This window comes from Pseudopodoces humilis, chromosome 1, assembly GCF_049639895.1.
Source record: "Pseudopodoces humilis isolate 2021_Gansu_Grassland_sample_001 chromosome 1, ASM4963989v1, whole genome shotgun sequence".
Lineage (NCBI taxonomy): Eukaryota > Metazoa > Chordata > Aves > Passeriformes > Paridae > Pseudopodoces > Pseudopodoces humilis.
Window position 1 is genome coordinate 106,265,954 of NC_142200.1, and position 15,830 is coordinate 106,281,783.

At 34.3% G+C, this 15,830-nt stretch overlaps 1 protein-coding gene across 8 annotated transcripts in view; it reads right to left on the reverse strand.

Moving 5' to 3' along the window:
• BBS9 (Bardet-Biedl syndrome 9) overlaps positions 1 to 15,830 on the reverse strand; it is a 281,549-nt gene that overhangs the window by 230,245 nt on the left and 35,474 nt on the right. For all 8 annotated transcript variants that reach the window (XM_088055904.1, XM_014248757.2, XM_014248755.2 and 5 more), the window contains 2 exons: positions 15,302 to 15,431; positions 922 to 1,103 (listed from right to left, as the gene is read on the reverse strand). In XM_088055904.1, the coding sequence (XP_087912030.1) occupies positions 922 to 1,103; positions 15,302 to 15,431 (312 nt within the window). The remainder of the gene's footprint in view (positions 1 to 921; positions 1,104 to 15,301; positions 15,432 to 15,830) is intronic.

Below are 15,830 nucleotides of genomic sequence, written 5' to 3' on the forward strand. Positions count from 1 at the left end.
ACACATTAGTGGATTTGGAAAATTAAAATCCTGATATAAGTCCACCATTATAATGGATGAAGTTACATGTAATTACAAAACAAAGAAATCTTTGTGTTGTAAAATCAAACTCATGCCTGAAGATACATAATTTTTATTTTCTAGGAATTTCAATGGCAAGGTTTTTCACTTTTTTTTCACATCGAAAACACCATGAATATTTCTTTAATGCATTTTAAGAATATGCTACCTATCATCAAGGAAAAAAAAATATTTTGCTTTGTTTGTTGAATATTTTTCCATAGCTCCCTGTAAAATCACATGCTTCCAATTCCCTGTGCAACCCAGGCTGTTTAAAAACATAGTTATGAAAACAAACTTTGAAGGAACTCTGTAGAAATTATGTGCCCTTATTTGAATCAAATTAATGCAATTTATTAGCAATGTATATAAATTCCAGAATTTATAATCATCAGATATGTCACTCTGTTCTACAAATATGCTCTTGAATAGTTAAACCAACAGAAAAATTGCTTTAAAAGAAAGTAATTTTGTTCATTTCATAACTTAAAAAGACATTTGTATTAATAAACAGAATTTGGCAATACTTTTACTCACTCTGAAGCCTAACTACATCAGACTGTTGAACTTCAAGTTTTCTTGCCTTTGGGTAATCCATGCACTGTCAGATTTTATTCTGAACCCTTGAACTAGTGAGAATTATCTGCAACCTGATGTAAACATCTTTAACCTTTCAACAGCATTATGAAAATACAAAGAAAAAGCCCTATATTCAAGGGCTTTACTGTCTAGAATTTATTTATTTCTTTTTCTTAAATACTAAATTTTCTACAGAAATATAACTATGGGTAAAGTGTGAAAATAAAATATTTTAAAGTGCTAAAAAGGCATGTAAAATTATAGAAAAATAAAGAAGTATACCTTGCATTTTTGTGGCCTCCCTGATGATTTTCTGAAGCTCTTTCATTTCAGCATTCATTTCTTCATAGTTTATTTCCCTAGAATCAACCTTAGGAGCCTGGAAGAGTGAAGGATCAGTTCCAAGGTATGAACACTGAAGATGACCATCATCACTCAGAGTGACTATAACACCCTTCAAGTCTCTGCATGGAAAAAACAAAGCTTACTAAGAAATTCAGAAGAATCACAGAAGCAATAACATTAATAATATTATGCAATCCTTAATTCAGACATCTTCATTAATATTTCTCCCACTTGGTGGAATCATACCTAAGAATGGATTCGTCTTAGATTACTAAAGTGCCCTTAGAATCTGTGAATCTGTACAATCAAAAGAGGTAATGGAAAGGATCAGAACAAACAAGCTAAATAGACCAGACAGTTGTAACCTATTTATTCATCTAAGTCTTTGAAGTTGCAATATTTAGGTTACTATGCAGGAAAAATAATTTGCTAACTGGAATAGAAGGGAAGGGAAGGAGGGGTTAGAAGAAATCATGAACAGATGGAAGATGCTCACAAAGACAGCTTTAGGGCTTTGATGGTATCAATAGCTCCCCTAACCAATTCTTTGGCTGCTATTGCAGCTACTGTGCTGGCTTCAAACCCTGGCTGGCTGTTGTCTGCAGTATCCATCTGAAAGGAAATCACATGGATCCAGAGCATTCCCCTTACACTCCTCTGAATCAATACAAGTGAGTGTTTTATTAGATACACTATAGTCTCTTATGTCATGGGAAAAGTTCTTCACTGCTCCTACAAAAATCCCACTCTTTTTGTGTATCTGATTTGTACAAAGAAAATGCAAGATTTAGGAAAGTATTTAACAAACTATGAGACAATAGGGACTACTGCCAGCATTTTGCATAATTGGAAGCTTATTCCTCACAGAAGAGAAAATGAACAGTAAAGACTAACATAGAAGTTAACAGGAGCATAAACTTTCACTTTGTTTTTTAAAATACCTACTTTTAATTAAATTAAAAGCCTGTATTTCCTTTCATAATCTCAACATTACACATTTATGCCACTAATTTGCTCTTATTCCATCCTTGGAATACCTTATAGCAGATACTGCCTTTGCATCAAACACAACTGCCATAAAAATCAAAGATAGATCAAGCTTAATTCTTAGATATAGAAAGTGATTTGGACAAGAAGGCCTAATTCACTATCACACTAATTAAACCTTTGTATTCAAGATATAATTCATACAGAACTAACAAAAATTATTTTAACTTACGCACACCAATACCTTACAAATGCCTCCTCTAGTACAATAAAAATGCAGGTATGTAAAAGCTATGTAAAAGAAATAGAATTCTCTCTGGTTTCCTACATGGTCTTGTAGCATGGCTCCAGAACACACAGATAGGAAACCTCAATCCAAAATTTTCCAAGGTAATATTAATTACAAAAGCCAACAGATGTCACAGATTAATTTTGACCACTGATGGTCCAATTGTACTGCTCAAAATGTCATTTTATAGCATACTAAGGCCACAATCCCAGTGCTGGTTTTACAGCTGCAACTGAATAATCTGGAAAACCTATGCTGTAACTGAGACATCTGAACTCTGTACAGTCATAACTGCACACAGGAATGAAGACCCTAGTGGGCACTATACAAGTAAGTAATTGCCGTAGGTAAGTTTAAGTTCTCTTTCTACAAAAAGCAATTGTTACTCAGTGAAAGAAATAAATCTTGCTGAATTATGAATGTACAGAAACTGCTTTGACTTTTTTGGGCAACAGGTACCTCCAGTCAGCCCTTCCCTGAAGCTGGAACAAGCAAATCTGAATGGCCTTCTGGAACAGAACACCATAAAAGGGCTCAAACACAATGTTCTCCTTATCTACCATATAAGCTCATCTTAAACAGAAAGAGGCTTCTTTTTTGGGACCTTGGGACCACTGCTTACTGCCACAGAAAAGTTTCCACCTATCACTGCAATTTTTAACATGCAATATTTCATCATTCCCTACCAAAAAGTTAGCAGGAAGCTTTGTGAGCACCATAAGGCTGGAGATGCCAAGACTCCCCCAACAAATACTTGAAGAAAAGAAAGTGGAAGACTTAATACTGATTTTCGACTTACATATCCAGTACCTGTGCTAGCAGCCATCCTGTGAACATCATGACCGTTTTATGACCTGTGAGCTTGGGTTTTGCATCCTAAAGCGACTTTCTGACAAACTGTAAACTATCAGCAGGAATTGGAACCAAACATGAGTCCTCGTTTCTCTCACTACTTGAATGTTTGTTTTTGGTTATAGTTGGTTTCATTGCTCAGGGCTGGGTCTCTTGTTTTAATTACGTGCAGAACTACCCATTCTAATTTTCTTATGTCCAAAAAGCTCTGTACAACACAAACCTGTGCTACATTTACAGAAGTCTGGATTGCACACTAAACAAATACACTGGGCTACCCCCAAGTTCTCTTATATGAGCAATGGTAGGAGACAGACTATTATGAATCCTTGCACCACAACGTAATCTTAATAAGGTATACAAATCACACCTAATGTACAGGATTTTGTCAACACCTGCCAAAGGTTTGCAAGGAGCTTTGCCATATTGGTCAGGGATTCTGCAAAGTCTTTAAAAATGAGGCATTGTTGAAGCAGATGCTAGCATGCTACCAAATACACTGCTCCACTTTTTGCTACCAAATAATGACCTCCTTTTTTCTTTTTTTTTCTTTTTTATTTTGTTAAAGGAGTGGGGGGGCACAACAAGAGAAAAAGCATCAGGAGTTTTTCCTATAACTAGAGAAAGAAAACTTCTGAAAACAAGACAATTTCTAGAATTGTCCAGCAACAGCTTTGGATGATCTCAATTTTTTTTTCCCAAAAGTATGCATCTGTTAATCTAATAAGGAAAGATACATGAGGACATCTGAATGTAAATCAAAAGAGCATGAAGAAATATAGCTACAAAGCAATAAATCTTTGATGATATACTACTACAGTATAATACATTCAAAAATGGTTTGTAAATACAGCCCTTCCTATACACCTTTAAACTGGCAGTTATCTACAGCTAATCACTCTACCAAATAAGATTAATTTACATCAATGAGGTGATTTAGCTATGTAAATTATGCTTGACTTAGCTTCTGAGTCAGAAAAACAGAATGCACATTAAGAAACTCTACCTTTTACTCATTTCAACTGGCTTTTCTGACAGTCATGACATCCTTGGAATCTACACAACCTCAGAGTCTAAAATAGTAGTTTAAGAAAGCAGCATTACAAATGCACTACAAATCAGCATTACAAATGCACTACAAATACACTTTTCCTTTGCTTCAGTTAGTGTTCTGCTGGGTCCCAAGAAGATTGTTCAACATAAAACATACATAAGTATTAAAAAAAAAAAAAAAAATCTTTCTCAGTAATCTTCCCTTATTAAAAGCAGTCCATGAATTTGCATATCAGTAGAAACAATAAGAAAAATATTGGTAAGCAGTTCTAATATATTTTTTTATAATACATTCATTCCTCTGCTGGAATGTTTGTCAGCCAGTCAAAATTGCATTATTTTATCAATCTTTTTTAACAGTGGTTAAGGACAGCAGGGGGAGGGGAAGCATATTTAACAGTTTTATAGTAGTTTCCCCACAGCTACTGCTCTCACACAATATCCCTGCAAGTACCATTACTTCATTTGGCACATTTTGCATACAATCTGGAATTTCAATTACTTGTTAAATTTCTTTTATTTTAAGCTATTTATTTTTTTACTATGTATCACACAATAGTCAGATTAATAATAAATCTAAGGGGACATTTTAACAGCGAGGAACTCAAAGTATAAAACAAATTATTCTGATATCTAAAATAACTTTACAGTACAAAGCAGCTCCTACACACATATGGTAATAATTTGAAAAACTATCTTTTATTGGATTCTGGGTAATAATAATGGCATATGTTTTTTGTAGGTCTTCTCTTACTAAACAAATTGCTCACAACATAGTTCTTGAGGAAATTAAAATGCTTTGAATGTTTCCAGTTATATAAGACCAAACTGATCACTCAAACAATTGATTTAGAAGTTGAATCTGTAGTTCTGAATTTTACTTGAATGACATCCACTAAACTTTGGACAACTCTTAGGACAAGGTTTGGTTATTGACATGATTTGCAGCTTTAATTATTTATATTAGCTCATAAAATTTCTACTTCAGTTTCACTTTACTTTAAGTCTTAATTGCTGTTACTCAAACCAACCATTTTAGAAAACAAGATTCTCTGCAATACTACTTTCTGTTCCTTATCGATAATGTATTATTTAAAAACAACAAGATTAGGAAACTAATTCCTGGAATTGTGCTCAAAATGAGGAGAGAAATGGATTTAAAATGCTTATCACCCTTTGAGGTAATTATAAGCAAGAGGGTACCTCAATAGCACTTTTTAGTTTAGTGGTTTTTAAAAGCTAATTTATTCTAAGTTCACTACCATTTCAGTGTCATTTTAAGCCGCAGCTATGTGAAGTATTTGATCAAACACTGACTATAGTCTTATAGCTAACTATAAGAATTTTCTAACATGAACTAATGGGAAGAATTGTAAAAAGCCCATCATACTCTTATTTAAAAAACATTCCAAAATCTCAAGTACCCCCACATCTGAATATTCGAAGTAAATCCAGTGTGACTCAATGCAAGCTACGACTGATATCTAACTGTCCTGCATATCTGTGGAACACTCTAAGGCTTCTTTGAAATGCTTTCCTCAGTAAAAAAATATTGGTTCAACTTATATTAGAAGTAATGCTCATATATGTAAGCCTTCCTCATTCTGCTATTATACATGAAAACAGACAATCTAGTAACTCTGAGAAATCAAAATTTTTTTTCAACTATTTATATATTTAACATCCTTTGTACACTCTGCAGTGGGTATGCAAACAAATAATTTAAATAAAGTGCTCAAATATAATTGTTTAACAGTATGTAATTATATTAAACAGCATAAAGTGGCTGCTTTACAGAAAAGCATTCATCTTTCCCATTTGTATATCACCTTAGGATGGCTGAACTTAACAGAATACCATATACTAATCTAGTTTAAAAAATTATGAAATACATGAAAGAAGAAGACAGAAATGAAACATCATTTCATCTTGAAACTCAATGGAAAAGCAGTTAAAAAATAGAAGTTATGACTAGAACATCAGGTTAACATTTATCCCCTCTAATAAACACTGAAATGCAGAGAGACAGAGCTGAGTAAAACCTGAATGTGGCCATTTAAATGGCTGAAGAATTTTCCACCTTTTAAGTCACATATGGGTACTTTTGGTCCCTATTTGTGCGGGAAGACATCTCCACAATCAACTTTACATGGTGACACTACACAGCAAAACAACAAACTAGCCAGCACCAGGACAAACTCTCACCAGGCTTTAGCTTTTGTAGTTCTTGTGTAGGTTTCTCTTTGCCTAAAATGCCGTGCAGCAACCAAAAAAAAAGGAGTATTTTCCATCAAACAAATAAACCAAAAAAAAAAAAAGGAAGAAAAAAAAATTTACTGGTTTTACTGCCAAGTTAAAACCAAGCACTACTCATAGAAGTTTGGATCAGGGTTCTTTCTGCCAGAGCACTACTGCCACCTGCGGGGCAGCAGAGCTTTCATACAGGTGAGTCCTGAGAGCTACCACATCACATAATGTGAAGCAGGTGTGGGGTTTTTTTACCAGGGTTGGTATAAGAGCTTAACAGTTATTTCCTTGGCACATGGGAATCTTACCAGGCTAATATTTAACCGTGTATGTCTTTACAGCAGATAGCTATGCAAAATGCAGTTTTAAAGTAAAATTAGTATTTGCCACCAAGTAGAATAAAAGCATAATATTCAGAGTAATGACACAGGCCTCCAAAAATATATGTTCTTGCTTTAAGCAAAATATATATATATATATATATATATATAAAAAGAGTACTGGAAGACAATGTACTCAATGAAAAATTAATAATTTACACATTGGACTTCTTAGTATCACAGTTCTATACCTAAGACACTTAGTGGCATTAGCAGAATTGAAAATGAACATGAGAATTGACAAGCAAATCTGATTACTTTAGTAAGAGTGCCTTATGTCAGAGCTCTAAATAATAAGAAACAAGAGAAATTGAGCTCTAAATGTCAGAGCTCTAAATAATAAGAAACAAGAGAAATTTCATTGTTAATTCTCTGTGACAGTACCAGCATTAGCAACAAGAAAAAAATTAAACTGTGACACAATTAAATCATCTTCATACTTCATTCTCTCTCAGAGCACATTTCTGCATTTGTACTTCCTTCACGTGAAATCTACAATCTGTTTCAAGCCCAAGCTCCCCCATTAGCAGACAGGTACACAACAGCTTTCAAAGGCTGTATTAACAGCTATGCCATGTAAATTTAGGATATGGAGAGCCTCAAAAGTTTATCCTTCCTCTAAGCCTTCTCTTCTCCCACTTCAAGACAGTGGTTAGAGTCCATATCACTTCAGGAAAGCTGGAAAGGCCCCTAGGATCTCTGCTTCCAACATAAAAGAGATGCAAGCAGCTTCACTGATAAAATCTACACTCTAGTAAGTTTATCATTTTAGGTAAAGTTTATTCCTAACTTCCTACAAGTTAAGTTCCTATAAGATAATACTGGGAGGTACACAAGGAAAATTAGACTATGCACAGATTATAAAAAGATTAACAAGAATAACCATAAGGTGTCTTTAAAACAGATTTATTCAGAAAATTTGAAGAATTACATAACTTTTAAAACACTCAACTCAAATTAGTTTACATCTCTTTTTCCTCACAGCTGCCTGCAAGTTTCAAAATTCACCAGCATTTCAGTAAGAAAAAGTGTATACATTTTCTACTATTACTTTTAACAATATTTATAATTGTGCCCTCACCCTGTCTGGTGAAGAACAATGCTGTTTTTTCAAAGCATCCCTAGCACTTTGTACTAGTTACTGCCTCTCAGTTCCACAGCTTGGCAAAAATGCCCCATGTGCTCCTCCTTGTACAAAAAAAAGTCTTTCAGGTTAATAGCATAATAAGACATTCAAAATCAACAGGCTAAAACTTTTTATAAAACTGTTTTTCAAACAAGACATCCAGCGCTTTCATGAGTAGAGTGTCAGAATACATCCATAAAGTCCAACCCATTGCTCAATAACTAGCTCCAAGACTGAGAGTTCAGAGTCTGATACAAGCTATGTCACAACAACTGGCACAACATAGTGGCATAGACAAATAGTGGGCTAACCAGAAAAAAAAACCATGATATTTGTTTTAATGCAAGGATCTTATAGAAAATACTGGAGGGAAGTTACTTGCATTCTTGTTCTTGAGAATTTCCACTTTTACGGTTTTCTCTAGAACCATGAAGGCAGGAATATTTTAAGTGTTATTCTAAAGTTGAAACCCTTACAAAATCATATGACTGTAAAAAGCAGGTTTTTGAAAAAGCAAATAAGTGACATGCAATAAAATTAGGGGAGCTAGCAATATGGTCATGTGCTTAGCATCATAGACTAAACACCATTTGAAGCTAGCTTGCTAGAAAAGCCCATCCTGAATCACAGTATATGCTGGACATACTATGTGGCACGTCTACACCTTTTTCAGGATCAAAATCCTACTAAAGTAAAAGAAATCACATTCATTTTTGTGGCTAGGATACACATATTTTCAAAAGACCTTTGAAAAGGGTCATATTTTCAACTGCCATCTCTCAAAAACCTGGTAGCAAATCAGCAATGAGAAAAACAGATGCAATCCTTTCTTTCTTTTTTTCCATAAAAATATTTTTTTAAAATGCAATTATGTTTAAGTAGAAAGAATCTAGAGATCTCTGCATTTAACTTCTCAGAGCAGGCAATGTTCTTACAGAACACTCAAATAAAAATTTATATATATATGTGTAAATAACTGAATAGTTCATACCTATGTCATAACTAGCATTGCGTCTATTGCAGTACTACTATACAGAAAGGGAAAATCTTTCAACAAACTATAAAGTTTCATTCCTGCAGTTTTCTTTCCATAAAACTGTGTAATAAGTGCTATGTTTTGCTGGGTTTATATGTAAGTTTTGCCATTTTTATACAGTGATTCTTTAATAGTTGTGGTAGCTGTGGTGATGTCAGTTATAATAAGGAATAACAGATGGGCTGGAATGAAGAACAAAGTATTTTCAAGCATCTGGATAGCTAAAAAGTTCAATTAGAGGAGTTTTATTTTGACTCCACCCACTATTATCATATATGTGGTTGCACTTTTACACTTTATATACTTAATTCAACTACAATATTTCTCCATGTTTTTTCCAGTTAAATTCAATTCCTGTTGTCTTTCTACTACTTGAAGATCCCAGCTACATAAAGCATGTTCATCCAACTACTCAACATACTACAATTATGTGCTGGGAAAAAAGTTCTAATTTCAAGCTCATGTTTGAACCAGGCCAATACTTTCTCACTTATAAATTGATTGCAGATTTTAATATTCTTCTAAATTCAAACACTTATTAACATGATTTCATAGAAAATTAAATTTCAGTCCTTTCATTAGTCAAATAGTCTCTGCTTCTGTATTATTCATGCAAGGGGAAAGACTCATACAAGAATACCATTACAAATTTTAGATGTAATGATTTCCCTTATTTTGTCTTATAAGTAGTAAGAAAATTGGACACTACTATAGCAAGTTAAATCAATAATTTTTCAGTGATTCAGTAAGCTTCAGTACTTCCTGCATCTCAGACTACACAATGCAACCTTAAGGTAATAAATTTAGTTTCTAATTCAGCAAAATCAAATACAGAACTGCGTATGTGAAAAAATGAACACCAAGAGCCTATGGGTAGCAGGTTTTAAGAGATGCCTGATTAATATATTACTATCTGACACAGTCATAATGGGCTCATGGTTCACATACCAATTTTAGAAGTTGAGGCATGACCCCAGCAGTCAAGACTGCAGAGATCATTCTTGGAGAAGCAGTATTAGCAATTCACAGATAGAAATCACTTCTTGACTGCAAACTGAACAAAACAGAATCAGTGGTGATTCTGTGGGACCCTGTGATATATTTATGGGATCACTGTTCCAAATAAACCTAGGCAGACTTGAAGTTCATAAAGAGCTGAAGTGTGGATAAAGCTTGCTAAGTAACCCTGCTTGTCATCTTGAACATATAAAGTCCACTTTATTTCCTGACTTTTCAACAGCTACTTTTGTTTAAATAAGATTTTTTTTTCCCCATCTCAAGTAATGAAAGTCTATTTACTAGCTTAACTCAAGCTAAAAGGTTGAGTGCTGGAAATTTAATATTTTAAGAAACTCAGAAATTCTAATTCTTTGGAGGTGATAAACTACTTCCACATAAAAACGCCTTTCCAGACTTCTTTATATTACCTCTTCAGAAAACACGCTGTTCCACTACCAAGTAAAATTATATTTATCTGTCAAATAAATGAAAGTGAAAGCAAATATTCTAGCTGCTTTCATCAACTTGCCCATACCTGTCAACCCCAGATAATAAAAGCAACTTCACATTTTACAAGGCACATGCATCATTATGTGGTCTATTCTTTTAAGAATCTTTCTTCCATGTCCTGCTCACAGATATAGAGGTGCATAAAAATGATCACAAAACAAAATTGGTTACTGTATTCTAATTTTCATATGTAGCTCCTAAAAACAAGAGGCACTACATATGCAAAGCATCCAGTAACCTATAGACAAGCACTACAGAATCACAGAACATACTGAGCTGGAAGGGACCCACAAGGAACACTGCGTCCAACTCCTAGCCCTGCACAGGACAACAACGTGTACAACTGTTTATATAAAGCCACAAGTTTTGAAGTAATGGGTCACAAATGTGGGAAATGAAATCAGTTTGCCATATTCAGAACAGGTGACTTACCCTAAACACAAACTCACAAATCTCTGCCTCACTACAGTGACTCTAATTTTTTTATTTCAGGTATTACTAACCAAATTCTAATGTGGCTCGAGGGGAAAATATCCTTCATTCAAACATTGCATTTGCTGATAAACTGATGCCTAAAATACTAGGAGTCCCCAGTAGAATAGAGATGGAAGAAATATCCCACAACATATCCCCTAAACTCTGAGGCTGGCTTCCTGTTACAACTGTGCCTACTGATAAATTCCACATGAAATCAACATATTTTTGCCATATGGATACCACCAGACTTAATTTCTCAGTGGACAGTCAAAAGCACCAATAACCAAAATTAGAGATATCATTAAACACTGATTTGAAGAAAAGAGGTATTTGAGCAAGTTTGCATTCTGTTTCATTTTAAAAGAAAAAGTCAGGCTACATTTTAGCATTCACAGGCTTATCAGATATAACTTGAAGATTGTACACAAACAAAATCAAGAACTAAGTACAGAGTAGTGAACTTCAGAAATGTTCAGAAGAAAAAAACCTATCTCAAATTTTAAGGCTTCATGCTTTCCTATGGCAAAACATAGGTTCATAACTTGGTAGCTATCAAAACAGAAACCCCTTTCCTAAGACTATATCCAAACTCAATGTAGGTGTACATATAATACTCTGTCTATGTGTTTTAACTCAACTCATACTAGCATTTCAGATGTTTGTGGTAGAAATATCCCAAAGGCTGGCAACACAAGCTACTTTGCTTCAGACTGAATGCACCTTAACATCATGTTCTAGTTTCAGGCCAACCAGGACAGAGTAACTAATATTCAGTGCAATCAATCAGCCATTTTAAAAGATGTACTCTTAGAAACAGCTCTGCCAACTGTCAAATAAATAGAAAAGTAGTAGTCTAGGTATTATAATCAACTCCAAGGACCTTTTATGGTCAAGCACATGGAGGCAGAATAATTCAGATACAGAAAGCAAATATGACTTGTGATGGGCTCATAAAAAGTGAGAAGAGAACAAAAGAGACAGAGAAATCTTAACACATCTCAAGAAGCATCAATCAGAAAAATTCATGGCATTTATAATCCATAAATGTAACAGATACTGCTCATGAGACTTCCTTTGCAAAGGAGATGTGGAGGTAAAAGAAGGTCTTAGGAAAGAGGCCTCTCATGAAACAAAAAAATGGAAACTCAAGGGCAGGAAAAAAGAGAATGTACTTTAAAGTCAATTCTATGAAGATACTTACATAATTATGATGGATACCAAGCAAATACTGCTCCTTACAACTACTATTTCAACACTGAAATTTTGAACAGAGTAGGAATTCTTGTCATTCCTTTGTGTAACTTTCCTATTTTTCAGCTGTTTCAATTGCAGCATATGGATAGTTTCTCTTCAAACCATTCTAAAAAGGTTTGGAAAGTGCGGTTTGTAGATTGGGTGGGGGGATGTTTGGGGGTTTTTAATCAACTCAGACAGAACACCTAAACCATTTTCTTCAAGAGCTTCAGCTTCAGTGAGAGTGTGTTTGCACAGCCATAACTTGAATGATAACAAACCTGGGCAAGCAAAAATGTAACTGTTCAAACAGGCTTATCCATGGGAAGACAAATTTGTGCTGAGACAGAGACCTAAGCAGTTCAAATTAATTTAAATTGTCAGTGTAAGTGGTTACACTTCTGAAGCAATCCAGGCAGTGTGAAGTATGTAGGAGTCCCCTTGACATTACAAATATGTCAGAAAGAGCAACTAATATACATCAACAGAACCAGAATATAAACTTCCAACAAAATAAGGGACAAACTTCTATAACAATTACTAGAAATGAACTTCCAGTTCAGTGACTAGTTATAGAGATACTCAGGGAAAACACAGAATAAGATAAACACACAAAGTTTTGCCTGTGGTTCAAGTTTCTGGTCACAAGCTTTTATAGCAAATTTTTGACATCCTGACAGAGAGCATTCAGCTTTTAACAGAAGGAAAAAAGTTTAACAGCTTAAAAATACATAACTTTTAGATTTCAGAAATACCTAAAAATGTTCCAAGTAACTGCTTCTCCTTGATTCTATTTTTTCTTCCATGTTTCTGAAAATGTGATGGAAATCAAGCAGCTTGTACTGGAATTTGATCTTGAATGTTGTAGTATATTATTATCTACATACAGGTATTGCAATAGATAAATACTGTATTACATGTTATTATAAGAGAAAAAATCAATTCATAAATAATAAGGAGGCAATCACAAGTTGCTTTTGTGAGGCAATCACTACTCCTGCCCTAAGGGATTTACATAAAATAGCTTCTAATAGCATTTTTCTTATCCAGCAAGCTAGAGTCACACATTAGAAGTAACAGACATTATGCCTTAAGGAGAAAATACAAATGACCAGGTAAATGAACATACAAATGAGCTGTAGAGACAACTGTTTCAGAATGCTCCATTTACTTTGTAAGTACTATTGCAATAAAAGTGAAGAAAGTAATTAATTGGCATACATCATATTTAAGGCGCTTTAATCTTTCAGCAGTGTAGGATTAACAACTTATTAAAGTCCTTAATATTATTTGTTACAGTAGTACCGTGCTCAGAGGCCCAAAATAAGACAGGTCTCTCCTGAGTACTAGAAAATCATTATCACATTGACACACAAGGAATTCTCTTTCAAAATATTTAAAAAAAAACAGAAAAAACACATATGCTCTGTTTAAGCCAAATTACTATATCTACAGGCTTTACTACAGTTTTGCTGTTTTATTAAACTAGCTCATTTATTCTTTTTAATGCCAGAAGTACAAACATACTGCATATTTTCCAACAGATGGGTAAAAGTATAGCTCAGAAACATACAGCCCTGGACCTCTCCCTGCCTCTCAGACCATTGGGTGTAAGCACACAGATGCTCCTTTGTTTATCAGTACCTGAATAAAGAGGTTTGCATAACTAGGTTCCTGTCTCTCCACCTGCTGAAGAACACAACCTCAAGTCAAAACCTGACATTTGTAGGTCTGTGGGAATTCCGAATCTAACTGGCAAATTGAGCTGGGACAGATTTTAGGCTCTCAGATTTCTCCCTAATATCAAACTGCTCAGTGTTGAAGTTCACAGGGAACAGGCAGAATCTGCATAAACATTTTAGACACATTATTGGAACAGATGATTCAATATAATGGGTTTCCAAACAAGTAATTGTATATACAAATATTAGTACAATCTGCTATTGTAAACATCAATGGTTTTTTTCAAATTTTTGTAATACAAGTGTTTTTTCCATACTTCAGAAGCTGTACTGTCATATCCTGCATAATTAACTTCTGGGTTATACTAAGTGGCCCACTGAGACTCTTCATTATATTTCACTTGTTAAGACCTGCTGGATGAAAGCCAGCCCAACCCTCTCCAGAGTCTAAAAAAACATAAATTATGAATAATTTTTTTTAAAAATTAGGTATCTATTAGTAACAAACAAAACACAAACATCCCTCAGATTACTCAGCACAACTCAGCAAAGCTAGTTAGTCAGATGTTCTATTTCCATTTGTTTGGAGGTAAAATGCTTGACTTATGATGAAATGTTTAGCAATGCAGTGTATGTTGGCTCAGCAGCCACCAGCCTGCTGAGGATCAGTTCTACATGACAAGGATATTCCTACTGCATCCCCTATGGTCATAGGCACTGAGCAACCAGCACCCAGCCCAGCTATGGGGGCACACAGTACAGGCATAAATTGGATTGTATAAAAACACTGTCTGAACCTTTCTGTAGTTTGCTTATTTCAGTGACAGTCACAACATAAGTTGTAAACACATCCTACCTTCTCTTCACCCAATCCTCTACCCAACCACTTTTCCCCTGATCTGTCTTACGCTTCTTTTACAAAAAGTTTTGGTCTGTTGCAGTGCAGCCCTTGGCAATTTAAACAGTTCCTTAATTTCCATAATTTAACACTGGATTTTAATAATCCATTCCAACAAATCATCTCTGGAATGCATATGCTCTTAAATGCTTAATGAAGAACAGATTTTCAGTGAGATTCCCTATTTTCCTGTCTCAGGGAAGGACCTTGCCAGATTGCACAACCACACTTTTCATTCTTTTCAAAAAGAAGCTACTGGGCTGGAGCTATGAGACTCCAGGTTACTGGGCTGGAACTATGAGACTCCAGGTTCAAACTTCACTCAAAAAAACCAGAAAATCTAAAGCACAATAGAGCAATTCTAGTATTGTTCTAGTACACTCATTAATGAAATGAACATTTTACAAAACAAAGGAAAAACTTAGAATTTTCCTTTTAAAAGTTAACTTACTTGATACATACCTCAGAACTGTTTGTTAGGATCTAGAAGCAAATTACACAACCAGAGATTAATCTAAGTAAAAAGTAAACTTTAACTAGTTACTTACTGAAAATTCGCTACTTTTACTGATACAGGAATGCAGGGAAGTTGAGTGGCCCATTTCAATGTAACATCTTGATAAACATTCAACATTTTACTGTGGTTTGCAATTAAAGTGTTTATTGTTCCTTCTCGCACTGTTCAAAGATGAAAAAAAACAATTTTAAAATGAAAGATTTTTCATTAGCTAGTACTTTTCTTTGAGCCTTATATAGTGTTTTCTTTTATTTTAAAACCATTAGTTGTTATAAATTAATTTATTATAAATTATCAAAAGTTAGGAAAGTTACATTGACACTAACCAAGGACATATGTGATTAATTGTGGATACCAATTTCAATTGCATATTACACAATATATGCCACAACTTGCTAGGGTTTTGGCCAGCCTTGTTTGGTAATTTAAAACATGACAAACAAAGACTCATAATGGCCATGTTGGCATGCCAGGATAGATATGACAAAATACACATTGATTAAATATCTGCTACTTACACTATTCATTAATTCTTTATTTTGTGAATACCAATTAAATGT